Source organism: Convolutriloba macropyga, chromosome 1 (genome assembly GCF_964194025.1).
Source record: "Convolutriloba macropyga chromosome 1, txConMacr16.3, whole genome shotgun sequence".
NCBI lineage: Eukaryota > Metazoa > Xenacoelomorpha > Acoela > Convolutidae > Convolutriloba > Convolutriloba macropyga.
Genome location: NC_134468.1, coordinates 40,218,290 through 40,236,133, shown reverse-complemented (window position 1 = coordinate 40,236,133; position 17,844 = coordinate 40,218,290). Strand labels below are relative to the sequence as shown.

At 34.0% G+C, this 17,844-nt stretch overlaps 2 protein-coding genes across 3 annotated transcripts in view; both read right to left on the bottom strand.

Annotated features, from left to right (window-relative positions):
• Nucleotides 1-17,844, bottom strand: part of LOC142338988 (uncharacterized) — a 239,736-nt gene that overhangs the window by 80,811 nt on the left and 141,081 nt on the right. The window contains exon 1 of one of the 2 annotated variants that reach the window (XM_075388647.1): nucleotides 13,690-13,806. The exons of the other annotated variant lie outside the window; for it this stretch is intronic. The gene's annotated coding sequence lies outside the window, so the exon portion shown is untranslated. Of the gene's footprint in view, nucleotides 1-13,689; nucleotides 13,807-17,844 lie in introns of those variants that run through there. 2 annotated transcript variants of the gene reach the window in all.
• The window catches only part of LOC142338903 (integrator complex subunit 7-like), a 44,004-nt gene continuing 42,825 nt past the window's right edge, over nucleotides 16,666-17,844 (bottom strand). The window contains exons 8-9 of the mRNA XM_075388625.1: nucleotides 17,393-17,691; nucleotides 16,666-16,985 (exon numbers count right to left, since the gene is read on the bottom strand). Of these exons, the coding sequence (XP_075244740.1) occupies nucleotides 16,730-16,985; nucleotides 17,393-17,691 (555 nt within the window). The 3' untranslated portion in view covers nucleotides 16,666-16,729. The remainder of the gene's footprint in view (nucleotides 16,986-17,392; nucleotides 17,692-17,844) is intronic.

Genomic DNA, 17,844 nt, shown 5'->3' with positions numbered 1-17,844 from the left:
TGTGTATTCGTATACAGATAATCTAATTTTATTAGGAGATTACAATATAAACTTGTTAGGCACAAAAGGTAGACAGTCACTTGATATTTTCACAGCAAACAATGGGCTTTGTTACGTTAATGAAACGGAGGCAACATGGACAAATGGTGAAAAATATTCGTTAATTGATCACTGCTTTATCTCGAAGAACCAAATTTTTGAAGCCAGTGTTCTAGAGTCGACTCTTGGAGTTGATCACTTCACAATAGTATATCAGTCATCATTAAAAATAGATCACAGTGATAAGAAAAGGCAGTTTTCGCTACGTAATACCAAGAAATATTCAAGATCAAATTTCAATCGTGACATTGCGCTGCAAGATTGGTCGCCTATGTACCAGATAAATGAGCCGAACGAAATGTTTTAAAATTTATCGAAATTTTTGAAAATATACTGAGTTGTCATGCACCCTTGAAGTTGGTAGAAAGTAGTATCAAAAAACAACAAAAGCAATAGTTGACAAAAGAATTACGTGGTCTCATAAATGAAAAACACCGTCTCTTTAATGCGTGGAAGAAAAACCCAAAATCAGAGATTTATAACATTTACAAATCTTTACGCAATTCAGTGAATAGAAAACTGAAAAAAGCTGCAGATGATTACACAAAGAATTTTTTCCAGCAGCTACCAACTTCAAGAGAACAATGGAAATTCATCAAAAACAGGATCAATTCCAACAGCCAAATAGAAAAAATTGACAAATTAAGGGAAGATAGTCATTTTGTTGAGGATGACAGAGAGATTGCCAATGTTCTTAATAATTGTTTTGCGAGACTAGGATTATACAAAGGCAAAGACGTTGCTCCAAATTGTTCTTCCCTAACATTTGATGGACCGGAATTTAGCTTCCGACCAGTCACCAGAAAAGAATTGTATAATGTTATTGATAATCTACCTAAGCATAAATCTCCCGGACCGGGCTATATACCAGCATGGGCGCTAAAAGATAGTAAACTGTCTATTGGAACTCATTTACAATTTGTCGTCAATGAATGTATAAACAAAAACACGTTTCCTAATATTTTGAAAACAGCGCATGTTACACCTGTCTATAAGAAGGGAGACCGACTAGAACCAGAAAACTATCGACCCATATCAGTCACACCAACTCTAGCAAAAATTTTTGAGCGATTACTACTTGAACAACTAACTCACCACCTAACTCATAATAGTCGGATTAACAAGAATCAATTCGGCTTTCAAAAGCAAAAGTCCTGTCTCGATACTATCATTTCATTAACTGAAAAGATAAACCAATGCGTTGACGAAAACGAAATTGTTGTCACACTCTTTTTAGACTTAGCAAAAGCTTTCAACTCAATATCTATAGATGTTTTTATGAACAAAATAAAAAGGTATGGAGTTGGAGAAAATGCAAGATTCTTATTAAACTCTTTCCTTTGTGATAGAAAACAGTGTGTAAAAAATGGGATAGCGAAATCAGATTGGGTTGTCATAAATCACGGTGTTCCTCAGGGAACTGTCTTAGGGCCTCTAATTTATATACTTTATGTCAACGATTTCAGTGAAGCTGTATCAACGAATTGTGATTTATTACAGTTTGCCGATGATACAGCAATTCTATGTCATGCAAAGAATGAAGCAAATTTGCAGCTAATAGCTGAAGATACATTAAACAAGACAGATCAATATATGAAACAAAACAGGTTAACTTTGAATGAGAAAAAAACGGAGTTAATGGTGTTCAGGAAGGAAAAATTGCCGATCATTGAAACTGTCGATTTCAAGGGACACCGATTGGAAGCATCTGAAAAATGTAGATATTTAGGTGTAATAATTGATAGGGAACTGACATACCAAAATCAACTAAATAGGGTTATCAGTAAAATGGCTTCAGCAATCAGATCATTATATTTGGTTCGTTATCAGGTACCGCTGAAAACAAGAATAAATCTTTTTAAATCACTAGTTTTGTCTCATTTAGATTTTAACGCAATTTTTTTTCAAAATTTACCATCTTACTCTATTGACAGAATTAACAAACAGATAAACTGGGGAATAAAAGTTTGCTTTATGAAAACCAAATACGATACTGCCAGAGATCTACTTCTGGAGACTAAAATTCTTCCAGCAGAGCTCCAAATAACACGGGTGTCTCTAAATAGGTTTTTCAATATTCTCCAACAAACAAGAAATCGCCCTAATAAACATTTCAGATTTTTAGAAAACGTGCCTATTATTGTAAACAAACGAACCCAAAACCTTTTCTTAGAACAAAAATGTAAGTCAAAATGGAGCAATGGTTCAATTGTTCGTAACTTTATTCGAAAATGGAACACACTTCCAATTACAATTAGAAAAGAAACGTCGAAGACCAAATTTAAACAAAAAGTTACAGCGGAAATGCTTAAACGACACGAAAGAGTTCCAATAGACAGAAGGGTTGCAGGATTTAAACATATTTTTTATTAAATTATTTTACGAAAACCGAACCTTAGTTTGTTATAAATTAAAAAAAAATAATGTTTGATTAATAAATTTCTAACATGTAACATTAACCAAGTGGTTAGTTTAATTTACATGTTTGCAGATTAAAAAAAAACAATATCTTGTACCAGGGGCGTAATGATGGAAACATATAGGGGTTGCTCAAGTTTCGCTTATATAGGGCGGACGTGTGTATGTGTTTGTTTGGGGTGTGCAATGATCAACGTTTAGTGGGTGCAGCTATTTTCAGATCAAATAGATTAAAAATGATTCCAGATACAAGCAGTCCCGGCTCCGTCATTTAATAAAGTAGTTATACAAGAATAATTTATGACATCATACAATTCATGATGTATTTCCTGGTACGATCTTTGTTTAACCTGGAAAGAAATCTTGCAATATGCTTCTATGAAATTGAAGAAATCAGAAAAAATGCTCGATTCAGTTTGTGAAAGAAAAACATTTGAGAAGGCTTAATACATGCTTGACCCGTAAAGATTAGTACCCAGGTTTAGGTCCAGACCCAAATTGAGCTATGTGCAGAATTTCCAGACAAATGACCGCTGATCAGACCTTTGCGACGGAAATAACCTCTGATCAGACTTTCCAGACCGAAATGTCCTCTGATCAGACCGCACCCAGACCTTGGTCCAGACTGTAGAGCGCTTATGATCAGACTCTGTAATTTCTGTCTGGGAACACGTACACTCGAGTGGGTCTGATCATAGCTCAATTTGGGACTGACCACTAACAATTCTGCATGATGAGCAGGATAGTGACAAAAAACCCACACAAATCTGATCACCGTCAATATTCTGGGTTAAATAGATGTCTTTAAAATCATATGTAACTGTGAATGAGAAAAAACAGCTCGAGATCAAGATTGAAACTTACAAGCTGTGAAGTGGAAAAAAACTGCCTTTAAACAAAATGGCTTTAAATGCACAACAACTGCAAAATGTTCTAGATTCTATTATTGATCCCAATTCAAACGCCCTTTCTGCATTATTATCTGGCCTCCTGGCTAAAAAGGAACAAATTGTTAAGATGCGGAACGAGAGCACTGATTTGAGACTCCCATTACTTTACAAGAGAGATATTCTTAGAAAGACTGTTCAATTTTCGAAGAAGTTCTAACTATTTTTTGATAATAATCGACCTCTAGAAATATAAGTGCCTTTTTGCATGATTACTTGAGTTATTCAATATACTCCGACTTCATCCCTTGGGGAAAGTTAGAGATAACTTCCCATCAGCAATTATCATAAAGTTTTTTTACTTTCACGATAAGAACAACATCTACAATAGACGAAAGATGGCTAGTGTTTCCAACCGGGAGAATGGGAGGGCAATCTACATTAAGAAGCGCTTAGCACAGGCTGACAAAGACATCAAGGAGAGGGCCGATTCCTATAATATGGTAACTACAACATGGAATTCACAAGTAAAAGTTTTTGCTAAAAGTGATGAAGAGAAATTTGTGAGCATTCCTATCGATGATATCCGGACTTTGGACGATTTAAAAGATAAAGCTGGGACATATGAAAGTAATCAACTGCGAGAAGCATCCAGCAACCTTCCTTATAAGGTCAAGACATCACGAAAGAATGAAATTTTCAAACTGCAACCACAACTATATTCCTCAAACGAATAATGATGGCATTTTTTCTGCCAACCGAGATTAGTCTACTGATGCTAAGATGTGCCTATTATTGGAAAAACTGATGGAAAAAGCCGACAATTATTGTTGAAGCCCGCCACATCAAAAGAGAAGTCAATGTCTCACGTAACAGGAACCAGAAATAGCAAAACAACAATTCCACCTTATAATTATAGGCTGGTAGCTTCCGAAAGGCGACTTTGCATTGGTGGTGGAGTTGCCATATTTGCAAAAACAGGAGCTTTTGTAGGAGAAAATTTGGAAATAAAGGATTATGAGGCAGTTGGATTTGAATCAAAAGCAAAATCATTGAAGTTTTTTGGCTTTATATACCGCCAAAAATATGTTTTTTTTTGGATTTTTTGATCAATTCAATGAATCAAATAACTTAAATAAAAAAAGTGTTTTCATTTTTGGTGACTACAACATTGACATTTCAAAATCTAACCCGTTAAATAACAAGTATTTAGAAGCCATCGTCTCAAATAATCTTGGTACTTTGAATAGAGATCCTAACAGAACTTCCGATCATTCTGATAGTTGCATTGATCATGTAATAACGAACGCTATTAATTAAAGTGATCATCTAGTAACACTCAAGGAAGCTATTGGTGATCATTATCCTATACTAACATCCTTGGGCTGCCCCAAAGCACCTGATACATCTATTACGATCAGGGATTATAGCATCTTGAAGAATGAAACGCTTTTGTATCAATTCTATAATTACGTGTGCAAGGAAATTGCGAAACTTGAACAATTTCAAATTAAATCGTATAACTGTCTTTTTTAAATTAATTTATGAGTACTGTTTGAAAAAGTTTTATTCAATACTTTCCCCGTAAGGTAGTCAAACGGAAAACACATAACAAAAGTGGTCATCAAATTCAGTGAAGGATCTCATCACCAAGCGAATGGCGGCTCGCTTATATTGGAAAAATATAATAAGTGCTTTGGATTTGGAAAACTTCCTTGGACTACGGAACAAAATAGTAAGTGAGGTAAAGCGCAGTAAAAAACATTATTACAGTTCATTATTTCAGTCAAGGAACGGCGATTCTAAGCGTATCTGTGAAACAATAGAAATAACAATAATTTTAAAAGCAGAGTGGAGCTCAATAGTCTCAATGATAGTCAACAATCGGTTTCTGAAACATCTACTGTAGCTAATATTTTCATTCTTTGTTAATGTTGGGGTAAAATGTTGGGGTAAAATTAGCTTTGGGGTAAAAAATTAACATTAACTTCTTTGTTAATGTTGGGGTAAAATTAGCTGAGTCACTAGCAACTTTTATTGACTTTATCTTCGATGGTTCAATTAATAACGACAAATCTATTTTTCTTAATGGAATTAATGAAATAGGAGATTAAGAAGGTTACCAGTGAATAACGAAATAAAAAGTCAGCAGGATCAAAATGATATATCCAATTTTCTAATTAAGTTATCTCAGATTACTTTGACACCGTTTTTTACATATTTCATCATTAGATCAATCACTCAATCTATTTTTCCAAATATACTGAAATTTGCAGTTCTACGCCATTACACATAGAGAGAAGTAAGATAGATGCGAACAATTACCGACCAATCTCTTAAATATCTTTTGTTAAAAAGATTATTTAAAACGTTATTCACGTAAGGGTTTATAGCTTTCTGGAAAAATTTATTTCGTGTAAACAGCAGTTTTAATTTCCTAGTAAAGTTTGTACAATGGATGACTTTGTGAGTGTTATCGAAAATATTCGCTTAAGTCATGATAACAAGAAGAATTAAGCTGGATTTTTTGTGAATCCTAGGAAGGCTTTTGAAACTATAAATCATCAAATACTTCTATAAATGTTAAAAAGTTTTGAATCAGAGGGTTTGCTCTAGATTGGTTACAATGTTTTTTTGACAAACAGAAGACAAGTTGTTAAAAGTTGTAACACAAAATCAGATCAACGTGGAGTTAAACAGGGAGTTCCTCAAGTTTCGATATTGGGATAGCTGGCATTTATTATTCACTTAAATTACCTTCACTTGTTTTGCCCAGGAGCCAATACAATAATGTTTGCTCATGATACAGCGCTAGTGTTTGAGGGTAAAGATCTCTCAATCAGCACTATTGAATCATGACTTATATAATTAGAAAGTTGGCTGTCGCGTATCAAGCTTTTATTAAACATTGACAAAAGCCATTTCATAGATTTTTACTCAAAATTTCTTGATAAAACGCCCTTTCTGCATTATTATCTGGCCTCCTGGCTAAAAAGGAACAAATTGTTAAGATGCGGAACGAGAGCACTGATTTGAGACTCCAATTACTTTACAAGAGAGATATTCTTAGAAAGACTGTTCATTTTTCGAAGAAGTTCTAACTATTTTTTGATAATAATCGACCTCTAGAAATATAAGTGCCTTTTTGCATGATTACTTGAGTTATTCAATATACTCCGACTTCATCCCTTGGGGAAAGTTAGAGATAACTTCCCATCAGCAATTATCATAAAGTTTTTTTAACTTTCACGATAAGAACAACATCTACAATAGACGAAAGATGGCTAGTGTTTCCAACCGGGAGAATGGGAGGGCAATCTACATTAAGAAGCGCTTAGCACAGGCTGACAAAGACATCAAAGAGAGGGCCGATTCCTATAATATGGTAACTACAACATGGAATTCACAAGTAAAAGTTTTTGCTAAAAGTGATGAAGAGAAATTTGTGAGCATTCCTATCGATGATATTCGGACTTTGGACGATTTAAAAGATAAAGCTGGGACATATGAAAGTAATCAACTGCGAGAAGCATCCAGCAACCATCCTTCTTTATAAGGTCAAGACACCACGAAAGAATGAAATTTTCAAACTGCAACCACAACTATATTCCTCTAACGAATAATGATGGCATTTTTTCTGCCAACCGAGATTAGTCTACTGATGCTAAGATGTGCCTATTATTGGAAAAACTGATGGAAAAAGCCGACATTTATTGTTGAAGCCCGCCACATCAAAAGAGAAGTCAATGTCTCACGTAACAGGAACCAGAAATAGCAAAAAAAACTAAAGCATAACAAAAAGATTTTCGTTGACTGCTTTTATAAGAAAATTTGCTCCCTAGTCAAAAACCGTGAGAAACTTGGACTGCTTATGTCCAGCTTTTAGTCACTTCCAAATATACTATGCCTGATTGAAACATGGCTGACTAAGGAAACTCAAACAACAATTCCACCTTATAATTATAGGCTGGTAGCTTCCGAAAAGCGACTTTGCATTGGTGGTGGAGTTGCCATATTTGCAAAAACAGGAGCTTTTGTAGGAGAAAATTTGGAAATAAAGGATTATGAGGCAGTTGGATTTGAATCAAAAGCAAAAGCAAAATCATTGAAGTTTTTTGGCTTTATATACCGCCAAAAATATGTTTTTTTTTGGATTTTTTGATCAATTCAATGAATCAAATAACTTAAATAAAAAAAGTGTTTTCATTTTTGGTGACTACAACATTGACATTTCAAAATCTAACCCGTTAAATAACAAGTATTTAGAAGCCATCGTCTCAAATAATCTTGGAACTTTGAATAGAGATCCTAACAGGTCTTCCGATCATTCTGATAGTTGCATTGATCATGTAATAACGAACGCTATTAATTAAAGTGATCATCTAGTAACACTCAAGGAAGCTATTGGTGATCATTATCCTATACTAACATCCTTGGGCTGCCCCAAAGCAACTGATACATCTATTACGATCAGGGATTATAGCATCTTGAAATATGAAACGCTTTTGTATCAATTCTATAATTACGTGTGCAAGGAAATTGCGAAACTTGAACAATTTCAAATTAAATCGTATAACTGTCTTTTATAAATTAATTTATGAGTACTGTTTGAAAAAGTTTTATTAAATACTTTCCGCGTAAGGTAGTCAAACGGAAAACACATAACAAAAGTGGTCATCAAGCGAATGGCGGCTCGCTTATATTGGAAAAATATAATAAGTGCTTTGGATTTGGAAAACTTCCTTGGACTACGGAACAAAATAGTAAGTGAGGTAAAGCGCAGTAAAAAACATTATTACAGTTCATTATTTCTGTCAAGGAACGGCGATTCTAAGCGTATCTGTGAAACAATAGGAATAACAATAATTTTAAAAGCAGAGTGGAGCTCAATAGTCTCAATGATAGTCAACAATCGGTTTCTGAAACCTCTACTGTAGCTAATATTTTCAACGACTTCTTTGTTAATGGTGGGGTAAAATTAACTGAGTCACTACCAACTTTCATTGACTTTATCTTCGATGGTTCAGTTAATAACGACAAATCTATTTTTCTTAATGGAATTAATGAAATAGGAGATTAAGAAGGTTACCAGTGAATAACGAAATAAAAAGTCAGCAGGATCAAAATGATATATCCAATTTTCTAATTAAGTTATCCCAGATTACTTTGACACCGTGTTTTACATATTTCATCATTAGATCAATCACTCAATCTATTTTTCCAAATATACTGAAACTTGCAGTTCTACGCCATTACACATAGCGAGAAGTAAGATAGATGCGAACAATTACCGACCAATCTCTTAAATATCTTTTGTTAAAAAGATTATTTAAAACGTTATTCACATAAGGGTTTATAGCTTTCTGGAAAAATTTAATTCGTGTAAACAGCAGTTTTGTTTTCCTAGTAAAGTTTGTACAATGGATGACTTTGTGAGTGTTATCGAAAATATTCGCTTAAGTCATGATAACAAGAAGAATTAAGCTGGATTTTTTGTGAATCCTAGGAAGGCTTTTGAAACTATGAATCATCAAATACTTCTTTAAATGTTAAAAAGTTTTGAATCAGAGGATTTGCTCTAGATTGGTTACAATGTTTTTTTGACAAACAGAAGACAAGTTGTTAAAAGTTGTAACACAAAATCAGATCAACGTGGAATTAAACAGGGAGTTCCTCAAGTTTCGATATTGGGATAGCTGGCATTTATTATTCACTTAAATTACCTTCACTTGTTTTGCCCAGGAGCCAATACAATAATGTTTGCTCATAATACAGCGCTAGTGTTTGAGGGTAAAGATCTCAATCAGCACTATTGAATCATGACTTATATAATTAGAAAGTTGGCTGTCGCGTATCAAGCTTTTATTAAACATTGACAAAAGCCATTTCACAGATTTTTACTCAAAATTTCTTGATAAAACGTCAAATAAAAGTTGTGGTTTTACGAGGGAACCAAGCTGAAGGTATTTAGGCCTTTATTTTAGATAGGAATTTGAAATATAAGCAACAGAAAGTTCTGCTGATGTTCTATCATGTTCTGCTTATGTTCTAAGTCATGTTCGGTCGATTAGTGAATACGGCATATTAGTTTTTGGTTGCACCAGCTATATTATCCTGAATCCTATACTAGTTATACAGAAGAAAATATTTAGGCTGTTGTGTTTCAAGAACTTCCTCAGTGAAACAAAAGACCCATTTTTTAATAATCAGATCTTAACTGTGCAAGAACTATTTATTAAAATTTTTCTTTATCTTGCTATGAGAGCATGAAGTAACCCCAATAAAAACGAAACTTTGAACGACAAAAATAATAAATTAAATGGATACTCGACGAGGAGGATAAGGAATAGGTTTCATGTAGCGCTCAGTAAAAATAAGAAAATAGACAGCTCACTTAGGTTAAGATTTCCTAGAATACAAAACTATCTTTCATAAAATGATCTTTTACTGCCTAATTTTAGGAGTTTTTCAGTTTTACAAATATTATAAAAATACGTGCAAAAATTAACACCAGTTTTCATTATACAAAATTATCCTTTAGTGAAGGCAGTTTTTGGATGCTAGCTTTTGCTCCTGGGCGTTACTTGTAAGGCTCTTAAGAGCTTATATTGTGTCCATTGCCTGTTAACATCCATGACTAAAATAAAGCTTATCTCATCTTAGATTATACCTTTTGAGACAACAGATAAAAGACAGACCAGCCAGATAGAAAAACCATCGCGGCTTGTTAAAAGCAAAAAATTTAGAAGAAAAATCGTCAAAATTTATGCATAAAAACTAGAATCGACAGAAATTTAATTTAGCCGCAAAGGTCGACGCATTTCAGACATTATTTACTCAAAATGCAGATTGGCTCAATTCTAGGCTGAAAAAAGGTTTTTCAAACTATGCTTTTCGTCCCCCCCCCTCAAATTGAGAAACACGGTAAAACACTAGCATATTTCAAAACTTAAAAACACGACATTCGAAAAAAATTTAGTAACTGAACTCAAGTATTAATCAGTATGTCAAGCGAGAAAACCTAGACAAAATGTGCGTCAAAAGTCTCCAAAATGTAGGTTTTGAGGAACCCGTGAAAAATCATATCGCAGCCCTCAGCTCTGAAAAAAACAAATAGGCGAGCATAAAGAAACAAAGAAAATGCCGCCATTGAGAACTCTTTCGAGAAACGAAAATTTATTTTAGAAGTAATTCAACTGTAATTTCGCAATTTTTTGTCCTTGTAGGTAGTGTTATAGAGCACGTTCAAAATTAGAAATATGTATGTGACCTTATTTTACATTCAATAAAAATGCTACGAACACCCGAATTCTTTTGTTGTAAATATAACATACCCCGGTTACCATTTAGTTCGTCGAAAGTCGGAAAGCATAGCTAGACAAGTTGGTTATACTTATTCATTGGTTATACAACTCACAAGAAACGTGAAAATCAGAGCAACCACATTAAGATCAAATCAGCCATTTAAAAATAGAAAAAAAGGATGGGCAAGACAGAAAAAAATGGTCTCGCCTATTCGTTAATTCGTACTCTCCTAATGGAATGGAATTTCAGCATCTGCCATTGATTAATTGACAACCTTATATTTACACCTATTTAAATAAAAGGATAGTGGTCCCCTTTATATCAAGCTACACGAAACATTATTGCTGTGAAAACGATAATTAGCTTGTTCAAACTCATTGGAAATAGAAGAATACCTAACAGATTTTGCGTCTCTGAAATGCACAAAGGTTAACAACAAAAAACATTAAAAAATGTTTTTCTAAGATTGAAAGATGTTGAAAATACCTCAGATCAAAATTTTCAAAATTTAGATATGCTTACAGAATAGCAAAGTCGCAGCTATTTAAATGCAAATACAAATTACAGAAAAAACCATGAAGATAAACATGGTTATAATTATGCAAAAAATGGTAAATAATACACTAACAAATCGAAAAATGTATAACTTGTTTCAATTTTGCGGCCCATTTTTAGCGAGTTAATCCAATTGTCAGAAATTTCATTTTATTATTAAACTCCGCCAGAATCCGCAAGAAAAGCAGTAAAAAAGGGCAAAGTGGTCGAAGGGTCAAATAAAGAAAATTAAACCTGAACTTCACTTGATAAAAAGATTAATTATCGTTTTCAAGATTCTCAATTTTTTGTTCCAAAAAAATTCAAGCTCCCATTCAAAAGACTCACAAGCTAAAAACTGCATGAACCGTACATAAAAATTAGAAATAAATTAGAAAAAACAACAAAAAAATGTTGTTGCAAAAATATGTTTGTTTACATTTACTTGAGAGACCGAAAAAATGATAAATCAATCGTTGTGATTGTTAAAAAAATATTGTTTATTCTAAGAAACTACAAAAACAAACCAAAAAAACAGTCCAAAACTTTTAAAAAACTTTAAAAAACTTCTCGTTAAGATTTTAAACCGTTCAGTCAAAAACTAGAAGCAAATAGTGTAACCTAGCAAGAATTATGTTGAATTGATACAGCCAAAAAAGAAATGAATAAAGGAAAAATTTTTCTATTTTGTTTAACGAAAGCAAATACAGAAAACTTTACAGAAAACCTATGCCATCCATCTTGTAAAAACCAACAATTTATAGCTCAAGTTATCAAACTACAAAACAAAAGAAGCAGATAGCGCACGGTCTTGGATTCTTTATGGCACAATCTGACGAGGATTTTCATTCCAAAGAATATGAGAAAACCATGAATTCGGTTTTCTACATTTTTAAGAGGTTTGCTACGTTTTTGAGTTAGAAAACCTCGTAGAAAGAGGTTTTCTATGTTTTTGACGTCAAAGTCATTACAGTACGTTACTATACACAGAAATCACGAAAATCTAAACTCAAAATATCACTAAAGGCAAAAATAAGCAATTCACATCGTGTTTGGAAACAAACAGTGTCTGGGCATACAGACTACAGTAATTAAACCGAACATTTTTTTGCAGAAGATGGCTTGTGAAATTTTTTACTATTTGACTCTGGCACAAGACAACAAAGAGAACTAAAAACAAATGCAAACCGAAAAGAAAAACAGTGTTTGTTTCGCAACAGCAGCAAAGGTGAAAAAATAAACAGAACTGAATTCTTTAAATAGGCTCATATTATACTGAAAAAAGTTTCATTTTGAACTGAAAGACAATAATGGTTGACGATAAAACAACAAAAAATTAGGCAAAACTTGAAAAGTTACAAATATACTTTATAAAAAAGACATTGTCAAAGTCATTAGCTTTTAATTGCAAACATCAATTAGGTTCAGGTACACCTACGCTTCAATAAAAATCCATTGGAACATGGTACTCAAAAAGTCAGAAATATTTTATGAGAATACGTAGTGATAAATTAACTGAAAACATTAGATATTATGGTTAATGTCTCACAATGGGGCCTGTCGTTATTGCAAATAAGCAGCAAAAGATCAGAGGTAACAAGAACGCGGAAAAGCTTTCATAAAAACTTATTTTTCATGAAAATAAGTTTTGATAATGTCTTAAGCTATAACTTTAATTAGATTTGTTTATTCGTCATTAGAAAGCCCGTTGGACTTCTAATTAATGGCACTAAGTGATAACACAACAACAAAATCATCAAAAATTTCAAGATATTCTCCACTAAATTGAATTTCTGGATTCTCCCTTAATTCCTCACACTATTTCCCCATTCATCCGGTAATTTATATACCCACTAAGATGTAAAACGAATTTTGATCTCGCGTAATGAGCGGCGAGATTGAAAACCGATGCGATATGATATTTCAATGCCATATGGCTGGATCTACGAAGGGAATACGTAGCCTTTTATTTTTCGAATCGGCGAATTGACCTAAAATTGTAGTCACCATTAAAATGATACTCTTGTTTCAACTTTGCTTTTATAATTCAATTTATTGTCTACAATTGACCTAACTGTCTTGAGTAACCATGTAGATTGGATTCTAGATCTCCCATTAGTTTAGTGGATGCGTAAGTTAGATCCAATTTTTTTATAAGAAAGATTACAAAAGAAAGATTTTTAAAGCCTTTTATAACAAATCTTCTATATAAGAAACGATACGTATAAGCCTGAGCTCAATCGTAATTTGTATTATTTCAGACGATAAAGATTTGTCGATCGAGATTTCAGAAAGTTGAAAATAGAATCGGATACAGAATTGCAAATCATTGCAGAAGAATGCCGCCTCTCTTGTTCACATGCAAAATCTCTTGTTCACATGCAGAATGCCGCCTCTATAATGGATTTCATTAAAATTTGTGTGGTCGCAATGCGAAGGTTCGTACCTGTGCACACCACGGGCGCTCTGGAGATGTATCCTTTACCTCTGTCAATGAGTGAACTTTAAATGCTGAGTTGGTAAAATGTAATTAAACGAACTTAGTTCTAATCACTAAGTGAGCAGAGCTGATCTGGTATGAGCTAAAGAAAGTGAGCCTGAATTAAACGAGAAACCAGCAGGACACAGGAATTAAACGTTGTATCAAAGGAAACAAGAGATATTTGAAGAGACGTATAAACATTGTGAAATGAATCGGCTCCAGTTTACTTACACTTAAACATGGCTCACTTTAGGAATAAAGGCTAGACGTTTGAGTAAATAGACTTTGCAGTTTCAGTTATTGTTCCGATTAGAGTCCATCCTGGCCCACTGTTTGTTGAAGTTGTTAAGATTGAAGCCTGATTAGCTTTAAATCAAGCCTCTAGCTCTCTGAGTACTTTTGTTACGTAACTAGTATGTTTGTTGTGAAATAACTAACCCGCTGCAGTTTGCTATACCCTCGGTGATTCATAACTGATGCATTGATAAAACTTCAACTTTGGATGATTGATTAGGCAAAATTGTTGAACCAAATTTGTTCTGTTTTTGCAACCAAACTCATGTATGTTAATCAGGTCAAAAGTTAAACTAAAAGGATACCGACGGCCTTCATTAGTTCTTTCTCGGATATCACATATTTGTCAACAATTCTAGCTAGAAGCAGACATAAAAATTCTGTTTTCCAGTAGTCGCAGTGCGAGCACTTATGCCAATGCCAGACTCCCTAAGAATTGTGTTTTTGAGCGCCATTTCACACTTTTTAGTTTATTTTGGGATCGTAAACACGCTACAGGCATCAAAATCTTATTGAGTTGAAATTAAAGAGACACGTAGTAAATAATCTCTCGCAAGCATGAAGGGGCCTGGAGTCCCCCTCCCCTCCCCTTCGAAAACTTTTTGCATTGAAAATTTGATTCCTGTGAAATAAAAATTTGCTCAAGTTTTAGCAGTCTACATGACGCTTTCAGTGTTACAAAGATGTTTAAAACTTCAAAAAAAAATTCGTTTGCACAAAATAATCACACTTTCGGGGGAACAAATTCTTGTAGGTAGTGGGATCTGGATCCAACTTTCGCCAATCAATTGTCAGCTTCTGCTGGAGAAAAAATGGAAAATGGCACAAAATTAAACACTACTTGTTCTGCATACTGCTCAGAGCAGATAACATCAAAATTTTGTGATTCAGGTAGTAGCGGCAAAAACAGAATTGTTGAGGAAAAATTGTTAATTTTTACGGCCCATTCAATTCATAATTGCCCAAGAATGAAACTGAATAAAAGTATTGACGAAAATGTATCTTTAAATTATGTATCAAAAATAGATGTGTACATTTATTAGTATCCCATATTTAATCAAAAATATACGTGAATTTAGGTGACGTCTCAATAAATAGACGTAGCAAAATATAGAACTTTTCAAGAATGATTGATAAGAAAAGCTTTAGAAAAAGGTTTTTCCTGCGAAAATTTAGTCAATTTTCTGAAGTAGTTCTATTCGCTCTAACAATTTTCAGGCCGTTAAGTTTTCCGTAATTCACTGTTCTCAAGTATCGAAATATTTGCAACGATGAATATTTGCAAGGATCAAGCAAAAAATTAATTATTAAGTAATCCATTTCTGTGGTCAAAAAATTGTACCTAAGCTAAATACCAATAATATATTGCATTTATTGATCAGACAAAATGAATTCATTTAACTTTTAATTTCTTAATAAAAATGTTTAACGTTTAAACTGAGTATCGGTAAATACTCCCCGGTAGTAATACTGTTTTCTTCATCCTGCGATTGCTCTATGGGCAAACTTTCAAAATGATGAACTAATGTTTGAAAATTCTGGATGAAAGTTCACATTTTTTGAAATTCTACTGCTATTAAACAAAATGCAAAAACTTAAAAAAATAAGAATCATTCTTTAGGGCAGCAAATTCCCAAATAGCTGATGAAATTTCTGGGATACGTTCTTTCAGTCGTTTAGTCATTATAGGTGACGTCGTTCCAGTAAAAACTGAATCATCCAGTAGCCTGTGGAAAATTCGATAAAGCGACAAATCGTATAAAGAGCACAGGACTAATATAATCGCTACAAAAAATTTTGACATCAAATGAAAATCCTTCTCTTGGTCACCTTAAATTGTTCAATTCAATTCAGAAATATCCAGCTACCGATTTAATGTATTATTGGTGAAGAACTGGTTTCTTTAATAAGCAGTCAAAACGTGACCGACTAAGGTCGGACGCATCTTCGCGCAAATGCCAAGTGACGGGAGTAATTGTCTTTGGTAATGTGCTGCTGTCTGCGTGTGTGTGTGTGTAGAGGTCCAAATTTTCCGAAAATGAACTTTGAAACGAGCGTCATCCCGGAAAACCCCGTGGCCTTTACCGTTAAGCTATACTGGCTTCGGTACTTTCTCGCTTACGAACGGCTTTATGTTAGCAATAGACCTAATTTAGAAATGAAACGATTTAGATCACGCGAAATTGATGAAGTCAAGGAATAAGTCACTGGATAACGCAGAATGTTCTAGAACAAAATGCAAGCGTCAAGCAAAAATTTTGCATTAAAAAACCCATTTTCATTAATGGCTACAAACTTTGATCGAGAAATTAATCATCAATTGTCTCATTAGCAGTTCTTGAAAAACCTATATTTAAGGGACTAGTAGAACTCTAAGAGCATTGACCACACTTAATGCCCTCGGGCTTTACAAGCTTAATCTCGTTTTTGAGGAGGGTAAGACAAAAGCGTCAGAAGAAAAATCGATCAAGCGACAAATCTCAATGAAAAGACTAATAAGACCAAAATGATCGCTACAAACTTTGCTTGAGAGCAACTATTAAGAGGTATAAGAAGGGGCAGTGCTGGAGGGGGAATCAGCTGGAGGGAGAAATTAATTGAAGCAAGCGTGAAACTAAACTATCTTCATATTAAAAAAAAGAGCAAGATTTTTTTACAGTAAATTGTGTGACAAAACAAAATAGCATCAATCAAATCGATCTTAACAATTTCATCTTGAGTTTTTATCAATTGCTTTTAACAGAACAGATTCCACCAAATTGTGATTCCACTCAATATCGGATGCCTCCTCTATCAGTTTGAGAGTAATCCGCACCTCGTACTTTCCGGGAATAGGAGGCTTGATCAGGACAGTGCTGAAGAAGTAGCCCTTTTTGTCCACGTGTACTACATCGCAGATGTCACTAGGAGCAGAATATGACCACAGGCCTAGCTTGGCATTTATACTGCGACTAGCTTGAACCAATCTGAAACCGTTTATAAAACAAGCTGAAGCGGTATTAAAATTCATCGAACTGCTCAGTCGCAAGCTTAAGGTTGATGCTACAAGTTCTAAAACTAAGATCAAATTTCCTGCTTCTATCAAAAAAGTACTTTGGCTACTTTTAGACGAATTAACGAGCGAACATTCAATTGTATGCAAAATAATAACCTAGTGCAGAATGTCTAATTAGAGACAAAATAGAGAACTTAAACAGTATTAAACACGTATCCAATTCCAATATGATTGTAGAAACCGTGGATATTAGGCAAAGGAATAATAAAAAATGGGACAAAATAGAGAACTTAAACAGTATTAAACACGTATCCAATTCCAATATGATTGTAGAAACCGTGGATATTAGGCAAAGGAATAATAAAAAATGGGACTCACTTCACTTGATAAATAACTCTGCATCGTTTCACACTCAACCTCTGCACTGTCTCAGAATCCTGATCATGTTCGTCTTTTGACAACTTTTGTGTTACGACTCCCTCGGTTTTAAACGTGAGATTTTCACCAGCAAACACGGTCGTAGGCTCTCCAGATAAATTTTGTGTGATGGAAGTTAGCAGTTGGACTGATGTGCATCTGCGACATTGCAAAAAGAATCTGGGCATTTCAAGGGAACATTGCAGGATCAACTCGATGATCGCGTTCAGACATTCAAGACGAAGCGGTGCATCTTGGCTCTGAGAAGAACACATCCATTTATGATCAGAGAAACTAAATGAATAAGCACTTATTGCACAGAATTTCGCCCATTTATATAGAAATTGATGATCTCCAGGAAAACAACGCTAACGGTTAATAAGCGATCTATGATTCAAATGAGACAGCAATTA